This window comes from Embiotoca jacksoni, unplaced genomic scaffold (assembly GCF_022577435.1).
Source record: "Embiotoca jacksoni isolate LCO1_2020_lvr unplaced genomic scaffold, fEmbJac1.0.p SCAF_36, whole genome shotgun sequence".
In the NCBI taxonomy this organism is placed as follows: domain Eukaryota; kingdom Metazoa; phylum Chordata; class Actinopteri; family Embiotocidae; genus Embiotoca; species Embiotoca jacksoni.
Window position 1 is genome coordinate 2,464,512 of NW_027185388.1, and position 21,827 is coordinate 2,486,338.

General features: G+C 43.4%; 1 protein-coding gene and 1 pseudogene across 1 annotated transcript; one reads left to right on the plus strand and one right to left on the minus strand.

Moving 5' to 3' along the window:
• Positions 1-7,499, minus strand: part of LOC138208117 (E3 ubiquitin-protein ligase RNF38-like) — a 24,688-nt pseudogene extending 17,189 nt beyond the window's left edge.
• LOC138208118 (cysteine-rich protein 1) lies at positions 7,500-19,212 on the plus strand. The gene is made up of 5 exons (XM_069165819.1): positions 7,500-7,644; positions 16,093-16,899; positions 17,961-18,055; positions 18,163-18,217; positions 18,325-19,212. Exons 2-5 carry the CDS (start codon positions 16,857-16,859, stop codon positions 18,333-18,335), a joined length of 204 nt encoding a protein of 67 aa, XP_069021920.1. The 5' UTR covers positions 7,500-7,644; positions 16,093-16,856; the 3' UTR covers positions 18,336-19,212.
• Positions 19,213-21,827: the final 2,615 nt, after the last annotated feature.

Sequence of the window (21,827 nt, forward strand, 5' to 3'; positions counted from 1 at the left end):
CAGTGATGTCATGGATCTGAACGCGTACGTTTCTCTCAGTCCTGCTCCCGGCCCACCCAGGCATCAAGTTAGCATGCATGTGCATGCGTGCACATAAACACTCCAAGTCAGGGGGAGATAGAGGGAATACACAGAGCTAACCACTCCCTCACACTCCCTGCGCTTTCTCACTCCCCACCCCACCCCTCACCCCCAACCCCCACCCTCCCCCTTCTGTCTTCACAATCTCCCACTGAAAGACAGAAACCATCTGAGAGACCGTGTTAGGGGAGAGGTGCTAATAGGCAGAAAAGGAGAGAGACAGATGACGGTCTTAATTCTCTTCTTCACATCATAAAATCGGGACTTTATTCCCACAAACCGAGTTGTCAGCTCATTGAAATTACATTCTGAGGAGCCGATGGAAAATAGCTCGTTAGAAATGTACTTAAATCTGTGTCTTTGGGGGCAACCGATGCACAATTTATTAAACCCGAGATCAATGTCTCCACGTTTAGAGGATTTGTTTAAGTTTCTGGATGAAAAGTCGATTAAATATTACGTGTTCTTTCATTTTGGCACAGTGACAACAAGATGTGTTTATGTTCCTAATAATAAAAAGGGTAAATGCCACTTAATTTAAGTGGAGGAAATACAAAAGTGAAGACACACACAAGCACACAGAGGTATTTTTGTTTTTGTTCAACAGGTACCACTACATGTGGACTGTCTTACAAAAGGTCTGTCCAAACACATATGCTCATAGTACAAGTCGTTTGTTTACAAGAATGAAAGCAGAATTTGCAAAATCATCAGTTTTGCCTCATTACATGTAAATATTGCAGCAACTCTCGTCATACTCATTTAATCCTTATTGGGTAGCTGAAGGTAAAATATAAAGTTACTGCTATGTGTTGTTCTTGAGTTATTGTGTTCACAAGTTTAACTAAATAAGTCATTAATTAGTAAAGGTTTTTTTCTATCAGCACTTTGTCCTTCTGTGAAACTAAGCTCCACTGACAATAGCTTGATATGAAAATCAAAAAGAATATAATTATTTCGTAATTTGGGAAGTGACAGTTTACTAGTTTGGAGACCTCCAATGATTTAATGAGTACATAAATTAATTAACAGTCTTCACATACTGTTAAATGTCCAGTAAAAACAAGAACATAAAATTCTACCCAAAATATAACCTGGGTTTCAAATACTGACAACCTATAGGCTTAAAGGATGTCACAACAACAACAACAACCACAGAACCTTCAATTCATTGCAATATCTTGCTGAAATTTCTCTCCCATCCTGCTTAGCCGCCCATCTGTACGCACAGTATGTTTAAACTGTGCTTGTTTTGCCAGAATAAAACTCCAAGAAGTCCTGAATCTTCGATGGCTGTAGCATATTCAGCTATATGTTGTCAAAAATGATGACTGGTCGAAATAAACTCGGCATATGTGTGGACAGCAGAGAAGTGGATTATGCGGCAAAAGAGGTTTGAAATTAAAAGGATAGTGTTGTTGTTTTTTTACATCTTTAATTCTACAAATCATCCAAAACAAACTCAGTTACTCCCTCAATCAACAGCCAGGTACTCATTACATGTATGTGAGCGGTGTCGGTTCAAACCAGAAGGAGGAAAAGGGACAACAAGAGGTAGAAATGGGGAAAGACATATTGAGCAGTTGATGCCAAACTGTTGGGACACAGAGTTGCTACAAGAGCAACCTGAGGTGAAAAATAAAAAAAATTAGTGGACAGGCCATCATATCAACAGGCTAGTATTCAAACAGCAGAAGCAAAAAAACACACTTCCCTCCCATCCTCGTCCTTAACTCACTCTACATTCACGCATTCCTTTCTGACGCATAACTTCACCTATGCTCAACAACAACAACAAAAACTTAGGGCTGATCTCGACTTCAATCACCTCCTCTGCCTTCCCCGTGCCTCCATCTGCTCCCGGCTAATACTTGCTTCATCTGTCTCTTTTCTAAGTCACAGTATCCACGCCTCCTCCCAGATTGCACACTCTGTAAGGCGTGCTTCCTCTCTGTGTTTTGCTTAAAGTAATACTCATGAGATGCTACGCCTCCTCCGCAGTCAGCCCTATTCCATGAAATTTGTTCACATCCTCCTTTTGCTATTACTCCCCGGCCCCCCAGTCTAATTATCTCTCCCTTTCCCTGCCTCATCCCCTCACTGCGCCTGACCTTCCCTAAATCTCATGTCCGGCACTTCCTCACCACACTCCCTTTGACTGCCAAATCCCACCTCCTCTCTTTCTTTTCCAGCTCAGTTTTTTTTTTTTTTTTTTTTAGCACTTCTCTTCTGCTCTTTCCGATACTGACCTTTCTCGAGGCCTTTGGTGACCTCTGGCATTCTCCCTTCCACTCCCTCTTAGAGGCACATTTCTTTTTCCCAACCAGATCAGAGCCCTTCCCTCAGATTATGAGCTAACTTAAGGTCACTCGCCACCATCCCAAGGATCTTCTCTCGCTGGACAAAGTGACTGCTTAGTTGTTTATTTGGAGTGACAGAGCAGCAAGGAACCCCTGCTACTCAGTCAATCCATGTGAAAGAGTTTCTCTTCCAACTGGAGGAGGAGGGGAAGAGGGGGCGGAGAGGTTGCCTGGGTGACAAGACAAAGGAAAGTATATTAAAAAAAAAAAAAAGAAACCACAGTCCATGTTTCCACTTCTGCTACAGACAGAAGGATGGAGAGGATAGGAGTGCAGTGGAGGGGTAGAGGTAGAGTGGCGGGAGTGTCCGCCTCTCGGCTGCTTTGGGCAATCCATTAAAACGATCCATCCATTAGACAAATGTGAGGGAGGAGGCCAAAGAAAATGGACCGGAGGGGTACAGAAAGGGTTGGCTGCTCCAGAGGGGAGGGAGAAATGAATGTGACTAAAAGAGGACAGGCTGTGACAGAGGTGGGTCAGAATCAGGGGAGGACACCAGCCGCTAAAGAGGATGTTTTTATCCACTTGGACCAATTTTGAAGCAGTTTAAAGCCTTTTCTTGACATTTCCTGTGCTTCTCTTTTTTGCAGACGTGAGCTTGCAGGAGTCTCCCAACACTATAATATCCTAAACTGGTGGGCAGGCAAAGTTATGTGAACATTATATGAGATAAAAAGAAAAAAAAAATGGCATGAATAGGAAAGGAAAAGGGGAAAAAAAAAAAAAAAAAAGTATGCACTACAAACAATATGAAACAAGCATGAAAGAACAAGGCACAAAGAGGAGAATAGGGACCAAATGAATTACAACAGACTGCCAGGAGAGGAGGGAGAGGGAGGGCTTGAAGAGTACAGGATATCATTATCTTTCATGCCCAATGCAGGTGACTAGCATGGGAAGAATGGATTAAGTACCTCTCCCTCTCTGTCACTCTCTCCCAACAAGCAAGACCCATTCTGGGAATGGAAAGAAGGTCTAATAAAAGGTGTGTAGTGTTGGGAAAGGGTCCAGCTAGCCAGCTGCTTCACTCTTGTAAGAGAATATTCAACTATACATTAGTCCCATCGCTTCCTCTGGCTAGATTTACAATGTAAATAGCACTCCAGATTCAAATACAATAATCTTTTAAACAAAACACTGCAAGCACAGACACTTTCATGCCTATCCTTTTTTCTTTTTGCAAGATGTATGATCTATTTAAGTACATATGTAAAACATGAGTGTACACATGTACAACCACATGAATTCTTTTCAAATTACCATGTTCTTTTTTTGTGTGTGCGCTTTGGATTTCAGGTCTGGTTGAAAAGATTGTGGTTAACGAGTCAGTGGATTTTTTTTTTTTTTTTAGCCCGTGCCTTCGACTCTAGATCCAAATCAATTTGAATGGAAATACGATATCGTCATTCTATCTATCGATTGGAGCTACTCTTCATGTAATAGCCACGCTACTGTCACCGAGCACACAGCGGACCAGTAACCTCTGAAGACAAACCTATCTCTATGTTTTTAGTTATATTTTACTCATTTATCTAACACAGAACTTAGTTGCCCCGACACCCGGTCACCCTTAAAGTAGACACAAAACACTCACACTGCTTAGACAACCTATAGGCAGGGATTCCAGCAGGAGCCTTTGTTTGTTTATGTGGGTTCAGCGGTTTTGTTTTTTTCCATCTTACTTACTCTCACTCTCCCAGGCAGGTAATGCCAGTTTCCATGCACGGTTGTTCAGTTATGTTGTGTACACACATATGCAGACTGTCTTGTTTTTGTATTGAAAGAGTCTCACTAAAGGCCACAAACTTCCTATGCTCTATCAAAATTACCTCACTTTTACTGCGTCACAGAACTGTGTGCCCAAAACAAACACAGCAGTGACTCCAGCTAACTGAATAGTGACTACATCATCTGTCATATGCGCGTTGCTTAGTGAGAGGAATGACTGGGGTTGTTAGTTTTTAGTGCCTATTAACCTATCCAAACAAGTCAAATCAGTTCAACTAGTAAGTCTGCTTCCAAATTGTTCTACAAATACTTTCAACATTGTTACATGAGGATTTATAGGTGCAAAAATATATTTATTTTTTTTTTTTTCTCTTTACAATTTTTTTCATTAAAAAAAAAAAAAAAAAAAATCTCTAAAATGTTCCTGAAAACACAGCTGTTAACAACTACTAACTACAGAAGGTACGTCCAAACCTGAGAAGCCTGTTCGGTGTGCCATTAGCTTCAGTGAAAGAAAGACTTTCCCATAGCCTGAGTGAATGTGAAACTCAAGCTGTGCTGTTTTTAATGTTATATGGTCCACTACACTGCATTCGCTGTGTGAGAGTGCCCTCGCATGTATTCTCCACCCAGCACCAGTCCGCTCAACCTCTCGCTGAGTTTTGCCTTGCAGTGAGAAAGAAAAACACCACGGCAGAAGTTAGCCAGGTAGCAATTAGTAAAGAGCCCCTTTATCTGAAACAGAATATGTCCATACAGAAGACAAGAACTGCGCAGGCTATCTGTTCGAGGCCAAGACCAATGTTATTTATATAACAAGAGACATCCCAGGTAAGCTGATTCTCTTGTCCAATGTACTATGCTTTTTCTTTTCTTTTTTTAAATCACGTGAATGTGAAAAAACAGCATCTGTAATAGTTAGTGGCATCTATGTTATACCCTTTACAAGACTGTCATTAAAACAAACAAGTGTCACAACAGAAATATAGGAGGAGTGCCTATTTTCATTCTTTTTTTTTTTTTTTCTTGTCCACAACTTCACAAAGCCAACACTGTGTGGGTTTTTTTTTTTTAGCCACCATTTGCACTCCCAAATACCCATCTGAGTCTTAACAAAACAAAACCAAAAAAAAATGAACAGACCATGCCTGGTTTCGAACAAGATTAGCCTCTACACATCGTAAGCCTTGTTACCTAGCTACATCAATATTTGTGTAAAAGTAGACATGCCACAGTGCCTTAAGAAACTCAGTCTGGTTAACTAACTATGCACAGCAGTTGAGCTGGCTTGAGGCTACTCCAGTCCACACCACAGACTGCTGTTGTTCATTTACCTACTGTATGTGCAAAACTGTGCACCACATCCACACTACTGCTCAGCGGCAAGCACATAAAACACCCCATCTAATTAGAGTACATCAAATGTGTTCACACATGCACAGACATTAGTGTCATGCCAACCCCAGGGCAGTCCTCTCTTATTTTATTTTTTTTCCTCTCTCTCAATTTGCCTCTAAAAACAAATGAAACACCTCGACTCCTGTCCCTTCAACTCGGAGATTGTGTGAAAAATAAAAGTGTAATATAACTATCTCTCTTTATTTCGAGCCTAAACTACCACATGACGTGCAGTCGGTGACGGTGACAAAGTGGGGACCATTTACCTGCCGCCGGGATGCGGTGGTGCGCTCCGGGAACAGATGATAGCCTCTGAATGCCGGGTGAGGTGTTACTTCCTGGGGCTCGATGCTGGTTCTCCGAGTGGTTGCCGTGAGCTCCAAGTGGTGCGCAACCGGCACCGTGCTGCTGCTGCTGCTGTGGATATAGTTGCTGCTGCTGATGCTGCTGCTGCTGCTGCTGCTGGTGGTGGTTGTTGTGGTGGTGGTGGTGGTGGTGGTGATGGGGGTTGGATACCATAAGTCCGTTGCCGGTTATTCCACTGCCATTCCCAACGCCGAACTGCTGGTAATATCCAGACCGAGAACGCGATCGAGTCCTCGGGGGCTCCATGGCCAAGTGGTGCGGGTGAAGGGGATGGAAGAGAAAAGAGGAGGACGCGGCTGGGGACTGCGGCGGAGAGCCGTTGGTAGATCCGGCCGGTACAAAGCCCCTCGCGCCGCTCTGGCTGTAACTATAGCCCCCGAGTCCTCTGCCCCCCTCCGCGCCCCCGTACTCCGGTCGCTCCGCAGACTCCGCCGCCCCCGCCTCGTCGAATAAATCAGCCCCTTTAGGGACAGGCTCCGGGGTGGAGGGCAGCCGGGGGCAAACTCTGGGCTCCCGAGTCGTTGGCTGTCCAGCGGCTGCGATTGGCATTTCCTTTCGGGGGATTTCCTCTGTTTCTTTTCTATTTTTTTTCTGCGTTTTTTTTTTTTTTTTTTTTCTCCTGGTTTCCTCTCGCAGAGAAATCTTTTACACTGTTAACACACAAAAAAAATACAAAAGGTGGGAGAGTTAAACCGAGCCCAACAACAACAACAACAACAACAACGAACTGTTCATGTGAACTGTCACAGCATATGTTGACAAGCACGTGTGTTTTAATTTCGACTTAGAAGAAGTGAACTTCCCTCAACTTTACCTCAGAAACGTTTCTACATTTTTTTTTTTTTTTTTTTTTTTTTTTAAACCAGCGTGATTCCCGTAAACTGGTTCAACAACTTAACGTGAATTAAAACACCAAATGCGGGTATAAAAGGAGGCGTTTAAAACATTTATTCTCCATAAACAGGAGAGATTTCTCTCTCGTGGCTTCACAACAAGAGAGGCCATGGTGGGGGAGGGAGGGAGGGAGGGAGGGGGGAGACAAATAGCATAGCACACCGGGCTAAACGCTTGTTTTGAACCGTACAATAATGGCGGTGCCGCTTTATCCCACCCGCATTCAGCCCCGAACCGAGTTTAAAGCTACTTTATCCACTTTAACGACCATTTAAACTAGTTTCGCCAGTCTGCGTAATGTCGTCCGGCTAGCTCGCCAAGCCAACACACAACCCCACCACCTCCTCCTCCACCACCACCTCCTCCTCCACCTCCTCCTCCTACCGCCGACAAAAACACGAGAGAAAAACCCCCGTAGCTAACCACCCACGCCTCGAGTCCCTTTAACAAAACACACCAAAAATGCTTCGCTTAATAGTGAGAAAACCGAGAGGAGGGAGAAAAGAAAAGAAAAGAAAAGATATCGAGGAAAAGAAAACTACTTATTCGTGGCGGTTTTCGCTGCGTTGACGTGAGCCGGTTCGTGTTTCCCTTCATTCGTTTGGAGTCAAACAGAGAAGAAGAAGAAGAAGAAGAAGATAGTAGAAGAAGAAGATAGTAGAAGAAGAAGAAGATAGTAGAAGAAGAAGAAGATAGTAGAAGAAGAAGAAGAAGAAAAGTGGCCAACCTGAAATTACAAAGAAAAAGAACCGCGGCTAAAATTAACACGATCTTAAAGGACCGACCCCGCCTCTGAAAACCGCTCTATTTCCCCTCCGTGAGTAGTTTTATTTGTGTTCTTTCTCGACCGGTTGATTTCTAAGGTAACGTACCTTCGCCGTGCTGTGGGTGTGTGGCTGATGTCGTGTCGCTCCGTGTGAGTGTGTGCGAGCCTCTGAGCCTGCTCGCTCGGTGTCAGCGTGAAATGTGACAGACCGTCAACGCTCAAGTCGGGCTTCACCCAGGCCGGACCAATCGAGACCGGAAAAGGAGCGAACGCGTTTCGTGGTTTGCTTTCTTTTTTCTTTTTTTTTTTTGGTAGTTTTGCTTTCGCTCATCGACAACGACAACCAAATTAACACAATGCTCTAACGTATTAATGTCGGCTTTGTTGCTGTTTATTTATTCTTTTTTTTTTTAAATGTGAAAACAGCGACTTTACAGGGTGCAACGAACCTGTTTAAGATCGGCACTCGATTAGTTTATCCTGTTAAATCAGAAGCTGTGGATAGCGAGAGAGAAGGCAGGCTAAAAGGGGGCTTTAAATTATTTATTTACAAATACCAAGCCTAACCATTGCAGCTGTTTCCTCTGGAGCTGAAAGTCCCCCTTTAAAAATAAGTATTTGCTGTATTTGCAAAAGTTACACAGGCTACCAGTTTGCAGTTGTTTGACAAGAGACCGTTTTTAGCCTCGATCTGAAATACATTGACCTACTGCAACTTAAATGAGTGTTTATGGGGTCCAAGCCGGGGTTTACACTGACAGAACCGGTTGTGCATGTCCACTCATAAGCTACGGTGGTGAAATAAATTGGAATATGGTGATTACTCACATTACTTCCAGCTATAGGTCAATCTAGAAAGAGCACAGCATCATTTTCTGTGAAACCTTTTAATGTCTGTTGAGTCACAGGTCAAGGATATGGCCTGTATTCATTTAAAACAAACCACTCTAGATAATGTGCTGTGTTTATGATCATGTGTGTGTGTGTGTGTGTGTTGTGGGGGAGGGAGGGGGTGGGGGGGGGGTGTCAGAGGTTGTGAGGGATGATATGTGATGGGGGGAAATGTGTGTGTGATTTCTGTCACACACCTAACTCCATCTATGTCTATATCTCTCCTCCTATAACTCTATCCCTTTGGTCTTGTTCTCTCACTTCACACACACTCAACCTCAACCCATCAACACCACTCCTAGTACACACACACACACACACACACACACACACACACACACACACACACACACACACACACACACACACATTCTCTCCTCATTACACTCCCTTTCCCTACTTTGATGATATGCAAATATCCCTCCCACCCTCCTTCCTCTCACTCCTCCCTTCCTCCCGCCCTCTCTCCCACAAGCAGCAAGCCTCCACACACACACACACACACACACACACACACACACACACACACACACACACACACACACACACACAAACACACATCACACAGGCTAATGTGCTGTGGCAGCGTCCACAGACAGGCGGGGAGGATCAATTTTTCACCCAGTGTGCTACCGATATTCATAAGATAAGGCCACAGAAGATAGAGGAGAGAGAGAGAGAGGGAGAAAGGTGGAGGGGGGGGGGGGAGAGAAGGGGAACAGCAGAGCTGGGGATGAGGAAAAATGGCGAGTGGGTGTAAATGAACAGGGGGGGGGGGTGTCCAGGAATAAGGGTGAGTGGGGAAGAAGAGCGAGAGGAATGGATAAGAAGACTACTAGGTACTCGGTTAGGGGTGAGCACGGGTGAGAAAGTGGAGGAGGGTGGGGCGGTCTCGTGGGTGTGTGGGAGGGAGGGTGGAGGCAGGATGAGTAAGTGGGTTATAGGGGTGGTAGGAAAAGGGGGGATGGGGTGTGGAGAGGGCTCTGGGGGATGGTATTGGCGAATGGATAGGGTGGTAAGGGAAAAACTAGGGATGTGTGTGTGTGGAGGAGGTGGTGGTGGTGGTGGTGGTGGTGGTGGCGGCGGTGGCGGTGGGGGGGTTATTTTGCTGACGTGCTTTCTTATTGGCTTGTTCAAACACTGGGGGGGAGGGGCAGCCACAAACCATACTCTCACCAGCTGTAGGGAAGAGCAGAGAAACAAAGAGGGGGAGAGAGAGAGAGGAGGGAGGATGGGGGGATGGTGGAGGGGGGGGAGGGGGAGGGCAGATATGTGTTTTAATGTTGATATTGTGGTCTAATTAGATTCCTGTCTGAGTGGTGGAATGAATGAGGCTGATCATATAGAGGAATAAGAGCAGCAGAGGAGGAAGCAGGCTTTGTTTGAGTGGGAGAATTCTGTTTTTAACACACACACACACACACACACACACACACACACACACACACACACACACACACACACACACACACACACAGGGTTCTTGATCTATAATTGAAACACAGAGAGGAGCAAATTGCCAGCAGAGTCTCTTTTGGATCCATCCAAACCTCATATTTACGTGTGTTGTGTTGAAAAGGACTTAAAGCATCTTCTGGTATTTATGACACACTTTTCCGTGTTACCTCAGCATTATGCGATATGTTTTTTTTTATTATTATTATTATTATTATTATTATTATTGTTATATGTGAGGTTAATGACCTTTCAAACAACTCTAATCGAAAAAGAAAGTTCACTTTACAAAATGGCCCATTTTCTTAGGGTTGTAGCCTGCTAGATGTAAAACACTTGACTGTATTTAAACTAGACCATGAAATTAAAAGAAGATTAAACAGAAGTGCTTTAACAGCAAAGAAAAAAGAAAAAGAAAATACCATTCCAGCACATACAAGAAGGCAGATTGAGTGCCATGTGTTTGTGGAGCCCAGCTGAACCCCGCCTGCTAAACCAGTCCGCTGGCTGTGACAGACTGTCGGGCAGGGAAATAGGGAGGGTGGTGTGTGTGTGTGTGTGTGTGTGTGTGTGTGTGTGTGTGTGTGTGTAGAAGAGACCAAGACAAGAAAGAGATGAGGAAATGAGACAAAGAGGCAAATTGACCAATTCATACAAACACACCAAAAAAAAGACGTATGAGGGAAAACATGGCGACATAACGAAAGAGGAAGGAGAGAAAGGTGTGTGTGTGTGTGTGTGTGTGTGTGTGTGTGTGTGTGGAGGGGGGGGGGGGGGGGTTCATATACTGTAGTGGTACATTTACAATGAGAGAGCAGAAAGCAGAGAAGGCCAAGCTTTCTGTGGCTTAGCCAGACTGGAGCAGTGGGACTTGGCTGGCTGTGGACCCTTGGCTTCACTATTAAAGCAAAGGAGGAAAAAAAAAAATTTCACAGTCAAAAAATGAGAAGGGCAACGAGCTATGCCAAGAATGCACAGGCAAGAAGCAACACATTAGGTCCTTTCCTTCTGCCTGCCTCTCTCTGTTTCCACAAGCAGACCTAAACAATAGGTGAGAGCCGCCCTGGGAACCAGGCGCTCGCTCACAAGTCAGAGAGTTACTTAGGTTGACTCAGGAAGTTTGACACCGTGAGTAACGAGCACGTCATCCCTCCCCTGACGTACGCTGTCACTCCTTGTGTTTCCTCATGAGTACCTTTAAGGGTGTTCAAATAATCTCAGTCCACTTAGCCTGAATTGTGTCAGACAGATTTATTCACTTCCACGGTGGGGAATTCATACGTCCAATGGAAAAACAATGGAAGTCAAAGTCAGTGGTAGTTGTGGGTTAAAAACAAAACTAAGAACAGAGGGACTACGAAAAATTCAGAGCTTTCTGATGTAAAAATAACATCGCTCTGTTTCTGTAAGTTTCTGTTTATGAAGCTTCTTCTTCTTTTTTTTTTTTAAAGGGGAATATTTGAACTCAAGATACACTTTATGAAATCAGACAATTCGAATGCCTTGTATACTATTTTAAACAGATTTTCCCCAACTTCAGTAGGTGTAATTTGTTATCTTTAATACTCGTTGTATATTAATAAACGTCATTGTTTGTTCTGTTTAATGACGTGTATACAGCCGTGAAAGCAGCTCTGTGAGGCCGCAGCATTACTTTGAGCCAAACATGCTAACGGTGCCATGGCATTTATCGGCATTTTATAATGTGCAAAATGCAGAATCTTTAGTTTGGCCAAGCTAATATTAGCACTAAATACACTGCACAGCTATGTCTGGTGGAAATGTTCGTGATGCAGGTGTGTGGCCTCGAAGGAAAGTTGGGGACATTCAGGAAACTTGGCCTGAAAATGATTGCAATTCATTCTGAGATGGAAAATGAAAGTCAAAAATGTGTGCCAATCCATCTGGTAAAAACATTGAGATATTTTACTGAATAAGTGAAAATTGTGACTTGTAACAGATTTAATTCATCCAGTAATCGATGTATTTCACTAAAGCTGTGGGGGCGACGTAACTTTCTGTCCCCCCCCCCAAAAAAAATCACGAGAAACCAGCCAACATTTGTTGGGATATTTTAGTCTGGACTCAAATTGCAGAACAGCTAATCGACTTTCACCAGCATGTTTAAAAAAGGTCTTTAAAATCTCAACTTGTTTACTCTCTTTTATGAAGTAACACTTGAAGTGAATGGAAACACAACAGCATTTTTTTTTTTACTGTGCATCAAGCTGTGCTGAGGTCAGTTTTGTGTGTTAGTGTGTGTGTGTGTGTGTGTGTGTGTGTGTGTGTGTGTGTGTGTGTGTGTGTGTGTGGTATTTGAGGAGCAACTTCATCTATCAGCCCTACACACACACACACACACACACACACACACACACACACACACAGAGAGACAAACAACAACAACAACAACAACAGCAAAAATCCAAAACATTCCTCCACATGCCATCTGCGCAGACGTTACAAAACAACAGAACATCCCATAATGCAATCTGACTGACCCAGCCACTCATGGCTACTAATCATGTCATAATAGTCGCCATGCCATAATCATATCACCGCATAGAGGCATGAGGGGACTTATGGGCTTTGCCAGATTAATAATGAAAAACAAGGACTTATTTTCCTGACTTTTCCATTCGCTGGTACCCTCAGCAGAGGATTAGAGCCTTCAGATCGTCTGACTCCAGGAAGGCCGTCACCGAGGATGGGGAGGGGGTATTTGTGACAAACACACCCCAGAAATGGCTCGCCACACCAACGTCACACAGCGCACCGAAATATCCGTCCGTCTGTGCCAAATACGTGCCAGCATGGCTCGTATACCACCGAAGGATGTGAGACTTAGTTACGGCCTGGTTAGAAAAAGGGCTGTTTCTCTTTCTTTAACAATTGAGTGAATATCAAAGGAATATTTATTGTGAATAACTGCGTCGACAATGAAAAAAAACTAATTAAAAAGTTTCTTCACCGTACCTCAAACAGGTACCGGCTTCGTGAATCACCATGTGGTCCTTTGGTTATCTTTCATCTGTCAAGTGTTTGAAATGCTGCTTGATTTTTCTTCACCATATGTCTTGTACCGCGAGGCTGACTGTGTGTTTGTGTTTGTGTGTGTGTGTGTGTGTGTGTGTGTGTGTGTGTGTGTGTGTGTGTGTGTGTGTGTGTGTGTGTGCAGCTGAGAGGCAAACCCGAAAGCCGTGTCATATTCTGGGCTCGGAGGAGAAAGGAGGATGCCAAGAGCTGAAACGTGATGACTAGTGGGTGTGTGTGAGAGTGAGTGGGGGAAAAGAGGAATCCTTCCAAAAAGGCTCCCTTTTTCTGTGTGTGTGTGTGTGTGTGTGTGTGTGTGTGTGTGTGTGTGTGTGTGTGTGTGTGTGTGTGTGTGTTCATGTGTACGCACATGTGATCAAGAGTGCATTTGTGTGTGGGAAGAAGGAATCCTTCCAGCCGTTTTCTTTCCTGAGCCTCTTCCTGTGTCCCCTCCACACACACACACACACACACACACACACACACACACACACACACACACACACACACACACACACCCCTGCATACAATTCACAAAGCCGGCGTCGTAGGGTTTGGCCAAGCTGAGATCCAACCCACCAGAGGACACGGGGGAGAGACGCCAGTGTTTTCTCTCCCTCTCTCCCTCTCTCTCTCTTTCCACCACTCACTGAACGTTACTATAAATCCTTCAGTTCACAGTTCACACACGTATTCCCACATCTCTCCATCCATCCAGCATGTGTGTGTGTCGGTGTATCTCATGTGACTTGGCAGAGGTGAGCCGTGCATATCTGTGCGTGCCAGTGCGGGAATGTGTCTGTTAAGAGTTTTGGCAGTTTTCTCAACGCAGCCTCACCAAAAAGATCCTCTGGGAAAATGTGGTTTCAACGCCCCCTCGCTCCTCTCCTCTCTCTCTCTCCTCATTTCCTGTCTTTCTCCATTTTCACAATTACACATCCTCTGTTTCTCCATGGTCCGCTCCCTTTTATTCTTTATTAATTTCATCCCCCTTTTCCCTTTTTTTTTTTTTTGATGCGGTTGTGCATATTCAATATCTGCTCTCTCTCTCTTAAAATCACGATATCATCATTTGCATCAAAAATCATTGTAAGCCCGTGCGTGCCTGTAGGCCTCCGGTTCAGGATGGAAATCTTCCTCGAGCTGTCCACACACAATGAATGCTGATGGAGAGACATGATAAGTTATCCTGCAGGGAAAGGCCGGTCAGATGAAATAGCTACTTGGTATTCCATCCCTCCGCGAAGCACGACACACACGGGGAGAGAGGGATGCTGGCAAATATGCAAATGATGAAATACTTCATATATTTCGTGGCCTTCTGAAGTTCATCAGCTCCAGAAGTGGTACGCAGATGTATCTGTTGGATCAACCGGGTTTGCATACGTACGTACAGAGATGTCTCGTGTAAAAATGTAAGATTTTTGGTGGTCAAAGGTCAGAGGTCAACGGCCACCGTGACCTCGTCTTTCCTGCCATCCATATGTGCAATTACTGCAAACGGGATGGAAAGCCTTCAGGAAATGTCTCCACATTTTGGCACAAACGTTGACTTTCACTCAAGGATGAGCTGAAAAGATTTCGGTGGTCAAAGGTCAAAGGTCAAGGTCCATTGTGGTCCCCGGTTTCTGTCCAGTGCATATGTCCTGTTACTGTAAACTCGATATCTCAGGAAAGCCTTCAGGAAATTTCTTCCACTTTGGCAGAGACGCTGATTTTCACTCAAGGATGAACTGAAAAGACCTTGGTGGCCGAAGGTCAAAGGTCAAAATTTTGGTTCATGCTACATGGTGTGAAGGATGCACTAATTTGATTTTGGTGTTCAAAGGTCAAGGTAACGTTTACCTCATATCTGTCCCATTGTGATGCCATAAATTGAAAATATTTCACATTTTTTTCAGATGCTGAATCGGTGGCGCCGATCTTCGGCGTAAACCTTGAATCTGTTTTGACTGTTTAGATCTTCTGTGCTGCCTGGTTAAACATGTCTGTGGAGCATAGCATTTGTAGCTTATTTGCAGCAACATTCATATTTAAAGCATTGTCTTCTCTCGTGGCTGCATCTCTCTGAATTCATTTTATCGGCCAAACGTGAACAAAATTCCCTCAAAGTCTTCACCGCATGAATCGGGACAGACACGCATGTAAAAAAAACCTGCAGCTTGACTGGTCATGTAGCCACGAGGTGGTAATCCTAGTTCATTTTATAATTTATGTGTTTTCAAGCCTCATTCATTATTTATAACCGCTCCCACTTAATTTGAATTTTAACTCACTGTATGCTTTGATTTGTAAATTAATTAAACAGTTTGCCTAAGATCATGAATTTACTTAAACTGAGATAGTTTTTGATATCAAACCAACTTCTTAGAAGTGTTCATTATTTTTCATCATCATCTAAAATTATCAAAACTTGTTCTTCACAAGTTTAGCATCACACTCCCATAACATCCTCAGACCCATGATGCACAAACAGCAGTTACAAAATGGTAACATTACCCACAATGCAACTCGATGGTCATTATCTCAGGAGCTGTGTTAGTAGCAGCTATTATACGTAGCAGAGAGGAGGAGCGGGCTACAAAGGTCTTGTGAGCTCACCCCACCATTCAATTCATCATTCAGACTTCACTTAGCTCCCTCTGGAGCTACAAAAGGTTCCATACGACCTCCCCAAGACCCGTAAACAGATCTGTGCGCATATATTGAAGAAGTTCCCTTCAAGGTTTTGGTAAACCAATACGGCATAAAAAGGCAAAGCGTGAAATAGACACGCACGTCCACTATACAGCAAAACGTGAGATAGACACGCTTGGGGACTAATTGTACAGTAACGTTTTAATTTGAATAAAGTACAGCATCTGAATACGTCTTCATTTTCCTGACCGCTCCTTCACGCCATTGTGTGTCTGTCTCGGTCGTTCGTAAGCCCGACGACAGCGATAGGGATCGAATCGAAGCGCACAGACGTTCGCCTGTCCTCCGCGGTGACTTCAGCGGCCTCGTGAAGTTCATCGGAGTTCATCTTCTTTGTCCCCGCCGAGCTGAGGCCAGCTACTGTCTCCAGCCTTGTCTCGCTCATCTCTCCTCACCCCCCCCCCCCTCCCCATCCCTCCCCAGGTCCAGCTTCCATCACCTATCCCGAGGGGATAACTGCCTCCGCCACCCACCCCCATCTGTCCCTCCAGCCAACCCGGCCTCACCCGGCCTCTCCCTCTGTTTCTTTGGCTGCAGCCTCTTTGCGTGATGTCACTGAGGAGAAGTTCGGCCTTTTTGGTGTTTGTGTGAGTATGTGGCAGGGAAAGAGAGAGAGAGACCGTTAGAGAGGACAGACAGAAAGTAGAAAAGAAAAGCACAAGTGTCAGGTTTCCCTTTTCAATTCAGAAGCTCAACTCCTTGTTTTTAATCTAGAAAAGAGGGTGAAAAGAGCAGGAAAGGGGAGAAGATAGGCGGGAATCTGAGCTGCTGACGGTTGTTTTTGTCCCTTCACTCCTCACCCCCTTTTCTTTCTCTCTTTACAGTAGCCTGGCACAAGAAGATATAGACGATAAAACGATAGCTATTAACACGCTTTTATAATCTGTTATCATGTATAGAAAGCATAATTAGAGATGCTGCCCGTCTTTTATTTCTCATTTACTTGTCAAATCTCAAATCTCACTCTCTTCCTGTGACGTCTCTCTCACCACATCCTGGTTTTGACTTCACGAGATGCTGACACATCTGCAGCTCAACGGTTTTCCTGTCAATTTTCAGTTCACACACATGCAGACATATGCTCTAATAGGATTATATTTCCTCACTTAGCTGGATTAAGTGCACGCACACACACACACACACACACACACGCGCGTAGACTATACAATAAATAATTCTATACTATCATGGTCGGCTACTGTCCAATCTGTGGGAAGCCTGTCTACTTTGGTGAGTCTGACCTCTTAATTTTTTTTTTTTGTACTCTATATGTCTGTACTTTATCTCTTTTCATTTTATCCTCTCAATAAGAAATACAGTTTTCTCATCAGCATAAAAGTTGTCATAAAAAAGTAAATTATGAATCAGAATCAGCTTTATTGGCCAGGTATTTTTACACATAGAAGGAATCTGACAGAAAAACAGACATAAATAGAGCTAAAAAAAAACTCACTAATAACATTAGGCATTTGTTACAGTAAATATTTTAACCCGAAAACCTTTGGTGTACCAGCATTAATGCGATTAATGAAGTGCCTTGTGGCCCACAAACACACCGAAAGGGAACCAAACGATTGTCAGTGTTAAGTTACACCTGTGCTTTTCCTACAGTAAAGTTGTATTATCTGCTTTGTAACAGAGCAATGATGTCCATTTTGTTGCTTAAATTAATAGTTAACTATTTTCTGTTTGGAGCAGGAGGAGAAAAAAACACAACAGTATTTCAATCTTTCTTTCTTTTAGGCTTTCTGTTGGTTTTTTTCAAGCTCATTCACACAAGTGCACACACTGCCATCCATGCTAACAACAGGATGTGGGTCTGGCCAAACCAGCTCGCAGCACCGCTCATTGGGTTTCCTCCCTGTTACCTTCGCTCTCTTTTATTCAACTCCTCTTCCATGCTCAGACTTTACTATAAGTTGCACTCAACAGCACTCAAATCACAAAGTTATAAGTCTGTATTGTTGTTCTTTTACTGCTAGCTTCTCTTTGCCTAAATTTCAAATTCTCTGATGCCTACTTATCTCTTTTCCTTCCAACATCACAGTCTCTGGCCTATTTTGTGCTGATGAGGGTAACAGCCTGCAGATTCTGAACCAGACACCCACATTTCTTGTAAATGAAATGCAAAAATATTTAATTTGATTGGACTAATTATTGCATAATTTAAACAAAATCCATTATATTATTAAATTATGAGTGCAGGAGCAAAAATCCATTTAACTTATTTAGATAATTATTCATAAAATCTGCCCATCCTTGCCTCTCAGTAACATCTTTCTTTGGTGCAGGTGAGAAGAAGAGGTCCTTAGGGAGAGACTACCATCCTCTGTGTCTGAAGTGTCAGGAGTGCAACAGGCAGCTCACAGCCGGACAACATGCGGAGGTATATAAGGAAAATAAATGAGACATTATATGAGGAAAGCAGTAAGAATGTGAAATACTGAATGAGCGGGATGATGCAGTAAATGTGTGCTGCTGATTGTGTTTCAGTATGATGAGAAGCCGTTCTGTGCGCACTGCTATCTGAAGAAATTTGGCCCGAGAGGTAAACTGTACACACACACACACACACACACACACAAACACAAACACACCGGATCCAACATACACATGCAATTTCTACATTTCTTTTCTCCGTGTGAATCTTCACAGGGAACAGGTGACTGATGTCACCATGGCAGAGTGAATCCCCTCCACAGAAACAAGACTGAACTTAAAGTGGACAAATGCTGACATTTAAAAACCTTTTATTTGCCAAAGTGTATTAAATTATAGGAATTAATAAATAACAATAATGGACATGAATCTAACATGAACTTTAGGATCAAGTAGATTCCTTTTTTTTTTTTTTTTTTTTTTTTTTTTATGTATTACATAACTAAATATCTATTAATTTGTGTGATGAATTTGCCGGGATGTTTATGGTGCACTTTTACGATGTTAATTAATTTTTGAATGTAGAAAATTGTAAGTCAGTATGAATAAAAAAATTTTTTTTTAACATTCCAACATCGAACTCTGGTAAATGTCAAAGTTTCTTTTGTGGACATTAACAGACTTCGCACCGAGGAGCCTCCAGTGTGCTCACATTTCTGGACATGCGGGGTTGGTTGTATTTGTAACAGCTCACCAACAACACACATACACATTAAAAAGGTAAATAAAATTAAAACTGCAAGCAGTGATATGCGGGCCCTCAGCTTCACGTCGGGGATCCAGCAGGTCGCGGCCGCCGGCCTAACTCATGAAAGTTGGTGCCTGATGCAAGTTTCATGAGGTTTGGAGCATCGTTTGACCTTAAACTTCCTGTGTCACGGCGAAACATCAAACTTATCCGCATCGCCGTGGCTATACTATATCCTATATACTCTACTCTATACGCTATACAAAAATGAATTTTGGATCAAATTTTTACATAGTATGTAATATACTGTGTATATGTATCTTTGAATATTTTGGAGTATGACCTTTTTCTGAACTGACATGCATGCCTCAAGTTACTTCTCACACTGAGCAACTGCTCTTACACCACTGTGTCATACTATATCATGTCTGAAAAATAAGAATAAAAGTCACTTTTGGACTTTTTTTTTTTAGTTTTGTGTTGTTGTTGACCTTTGGTTTGGTATTAGTATGACTGCATGTACAAACCCAAACCTGTGTGGCTTACCCTTACAGGGACTTGCCTTAGGAGGTCTCGCCCTCTGTGAACCACGTGGCTTACCCTTAGAGGGATTCGCTCTCTGTGAACCTTGTGTGTTACCTCGGCGGGTAAACCGTGAACCTTGTATGTTACCTCGGCGGGTAAACCGTGAGTGTTACCTCGGCGGGTAAACCGTGAACCGTGTGTGTTACCTCGGCGGGGATTGAACCCGTGTCTCCATGAGGTTGTCTTCAGCTTGGAGTTCGGCGTCGTAGACCGCTGGACTATCTTCGGCCCTGGAGGAGTGTCGTGGCGGGAGAAAGAGTTTCACGGAGTTCAGTCAGAGCTTTCAGTGACTCAACCGACGGTCTGGTTAACGCAACAGGTAAAAGATTCCACTTCACCAAGGTTGTTATTAATGGTTCAGATTCCACCATGGCCTGTTGATGGTGATTCAATTTTTAGTGAAGTTGAAACGTGTAGAGAAATTGAAAAAGTTTTGCATACACTACATATTACAGGAAGATATTTAATATCAATGCAGACCCCCTTGAAAACACATATATTTACAATCCAAAGAATGTCTGCGGCAATTTTGGTCACATTTGAATGAATATTTATGGGCGGTGGAGTTATAGGTTGCAGTGAGCCAAAGCTTTGTCACAATACTGTCCAACTCCTGGGAAGATTGGTGGTGCAGTGGTTAGCACTGCTGCCTCTTAGCCACAAGGTTTGGGGTTCAATCCCCCACTTTGTCATGAGTTAACAAAAGAAATCATATGTAATTTTTGACTTTGAAAATGCCGGTCATTTTTTGAACAATATGCATGACCTTTGGGTCACTTTTTGGCTGCCACGCCACGGGCACACCGATCAACAAAAAAAAAATATTTTGATAACTTTTAATTCCAAACATGTTCAGAGTGCACAGACAAAATTTCAAGTCGGTCCAACAAAATCTGTAGGAGGAGTTTGTTAAAGTATAATGTGTGAATCGCCAAAAATGGCAATTAAATTCACCAAGGTTGATATTAATGGTTCAGATTCCACCTATTAATGGTGATTCAACTTTTATGAATTTGAAATTGAAAAAGTTTTGCATTACAGGAAGATATTTAATATCACTGCAGACCCCCTTGAAAACATCTACTATTCAAAGAATGTCTGCAGCAATTTTGGTCGCATTTGAATGAATATTTGTGGACGGTGGCGTTATAGATTGCAGTGAGCCAAAAATTTGCCACAATGCAGCCCATTACCTAGGAAGATTGGTGGTGCAATGATTAGCACTGTTGCCTCTCAGTAAGAGGGTTGGAGGTTCAATTCCCCCCTTTGTAATGACTTAATAAAAAAAAAAAATCATACTATAGCATGTCATCCAAATTATGAAAAAAAAAGTCATACTACAGCAAAAAGTGACCTAAAAGTCATTTTTGGGTCACTTTTTGACTGCCACGTCACGGGCAAACCGATCTACGAAAACAAATTCTTATGATAACTTTTAATTCCAAACATGTTAAGAGGGCACAGACTCAATTTCAAGTCGGTCCAACAAAATCTGAAGGAGTTTGTTAAAATACAACATGTGCGAATTGCCAAAAATGGCGACTAAATTCAAAATAGTGGACTTCCTGTTGAGTTGACGTAATGGTGCGACGTAACTTTTTTTGCACGTCTAGGTGTGATACACATGTCCACCGAATTTCGTGCATGTAGCTAAATGGAGCTGCCGGGGCATCTGCTTAGGGGGCGCTAGCGAGCCATTTGGCCACGCCCACTCGCGACTCCACTAAAATACAAAATTTTTCGCCGGAAGAGATGGGTGTACCAACTTTCACGAGTTTTTGAATACGATAAAGCCTCTGAAGATGCAGTTGTTTACGGAGAATCATAATAATTGCTTGGATAACAATAGGGCTTTCGCACCATCGGTGCTCGGGCCCTAAAAATGAGTTGAGCTAAAGGGTTGTCCCTCATCAGGCAGCAGGGTGTATGTATGTGTGTGTGTGTGTGTGTGTGTGTGTGTGTGTGTGTGTGGAGGGGGGGGGTAGCAGCAATGGATCAGGTTGGTTGCTGTTGGCAGGGTGAAGCAGATCTTCTGCCAGCAGAATCTGCTGGAATTGGAGCTACAGCGAGGCAGAGATGGATCTTTCGCACACGCACACACACATGCAGCCATGCAGGGTGTCTGCAGTGTGCCTTGACTGCTGCAGGGGTTTGTCACCCAGTGGTGGGTGAAATACATAGGCTAGTTCAGACACACACAGACTCTCTCTCTCACACACACACACAGAAAAAGAAAAAACAGACATGCGGTGTTGTGCTTTCCTGTTACCTGAAATGTGTCACACGAGTGACATTACAGGTATTTGCCCTTGAAAGAGAGGCAGGGGGGGGGGGGGGAAAGAAGGAGGCTAAAACAGAAACAGGGAGCAGATGGACAAAGGGAGAGGGGGCTGATGGGATTGTTCGAACATCTACAGTGAAGAGGTAGCAGAGATATGCCTGTCTC

Coding starts and splice junctions, on each gene's coding strand:
- LOC138208118 (XM_069165819.1), top strand. CDS start 16,857: ATGGTCGGCTACTGTCCAATCTGTGGGAAGCCTGTCTACTTTG. Junction 16,900..17,960: donor TGGGAAGCCTGTCTACTTTG/GTGAGTCTGACC, acceptor TCTTTGGTGCAG/GTGAGAAGAAGAGGTCCTTA. Junction 18,056..18,162: donor CAGCCGGACAACATGCGGAG/GTATATAAGGAA, acceptor ATTGTGTTTCAG/TATGATGAGAAGCCGTTCTG.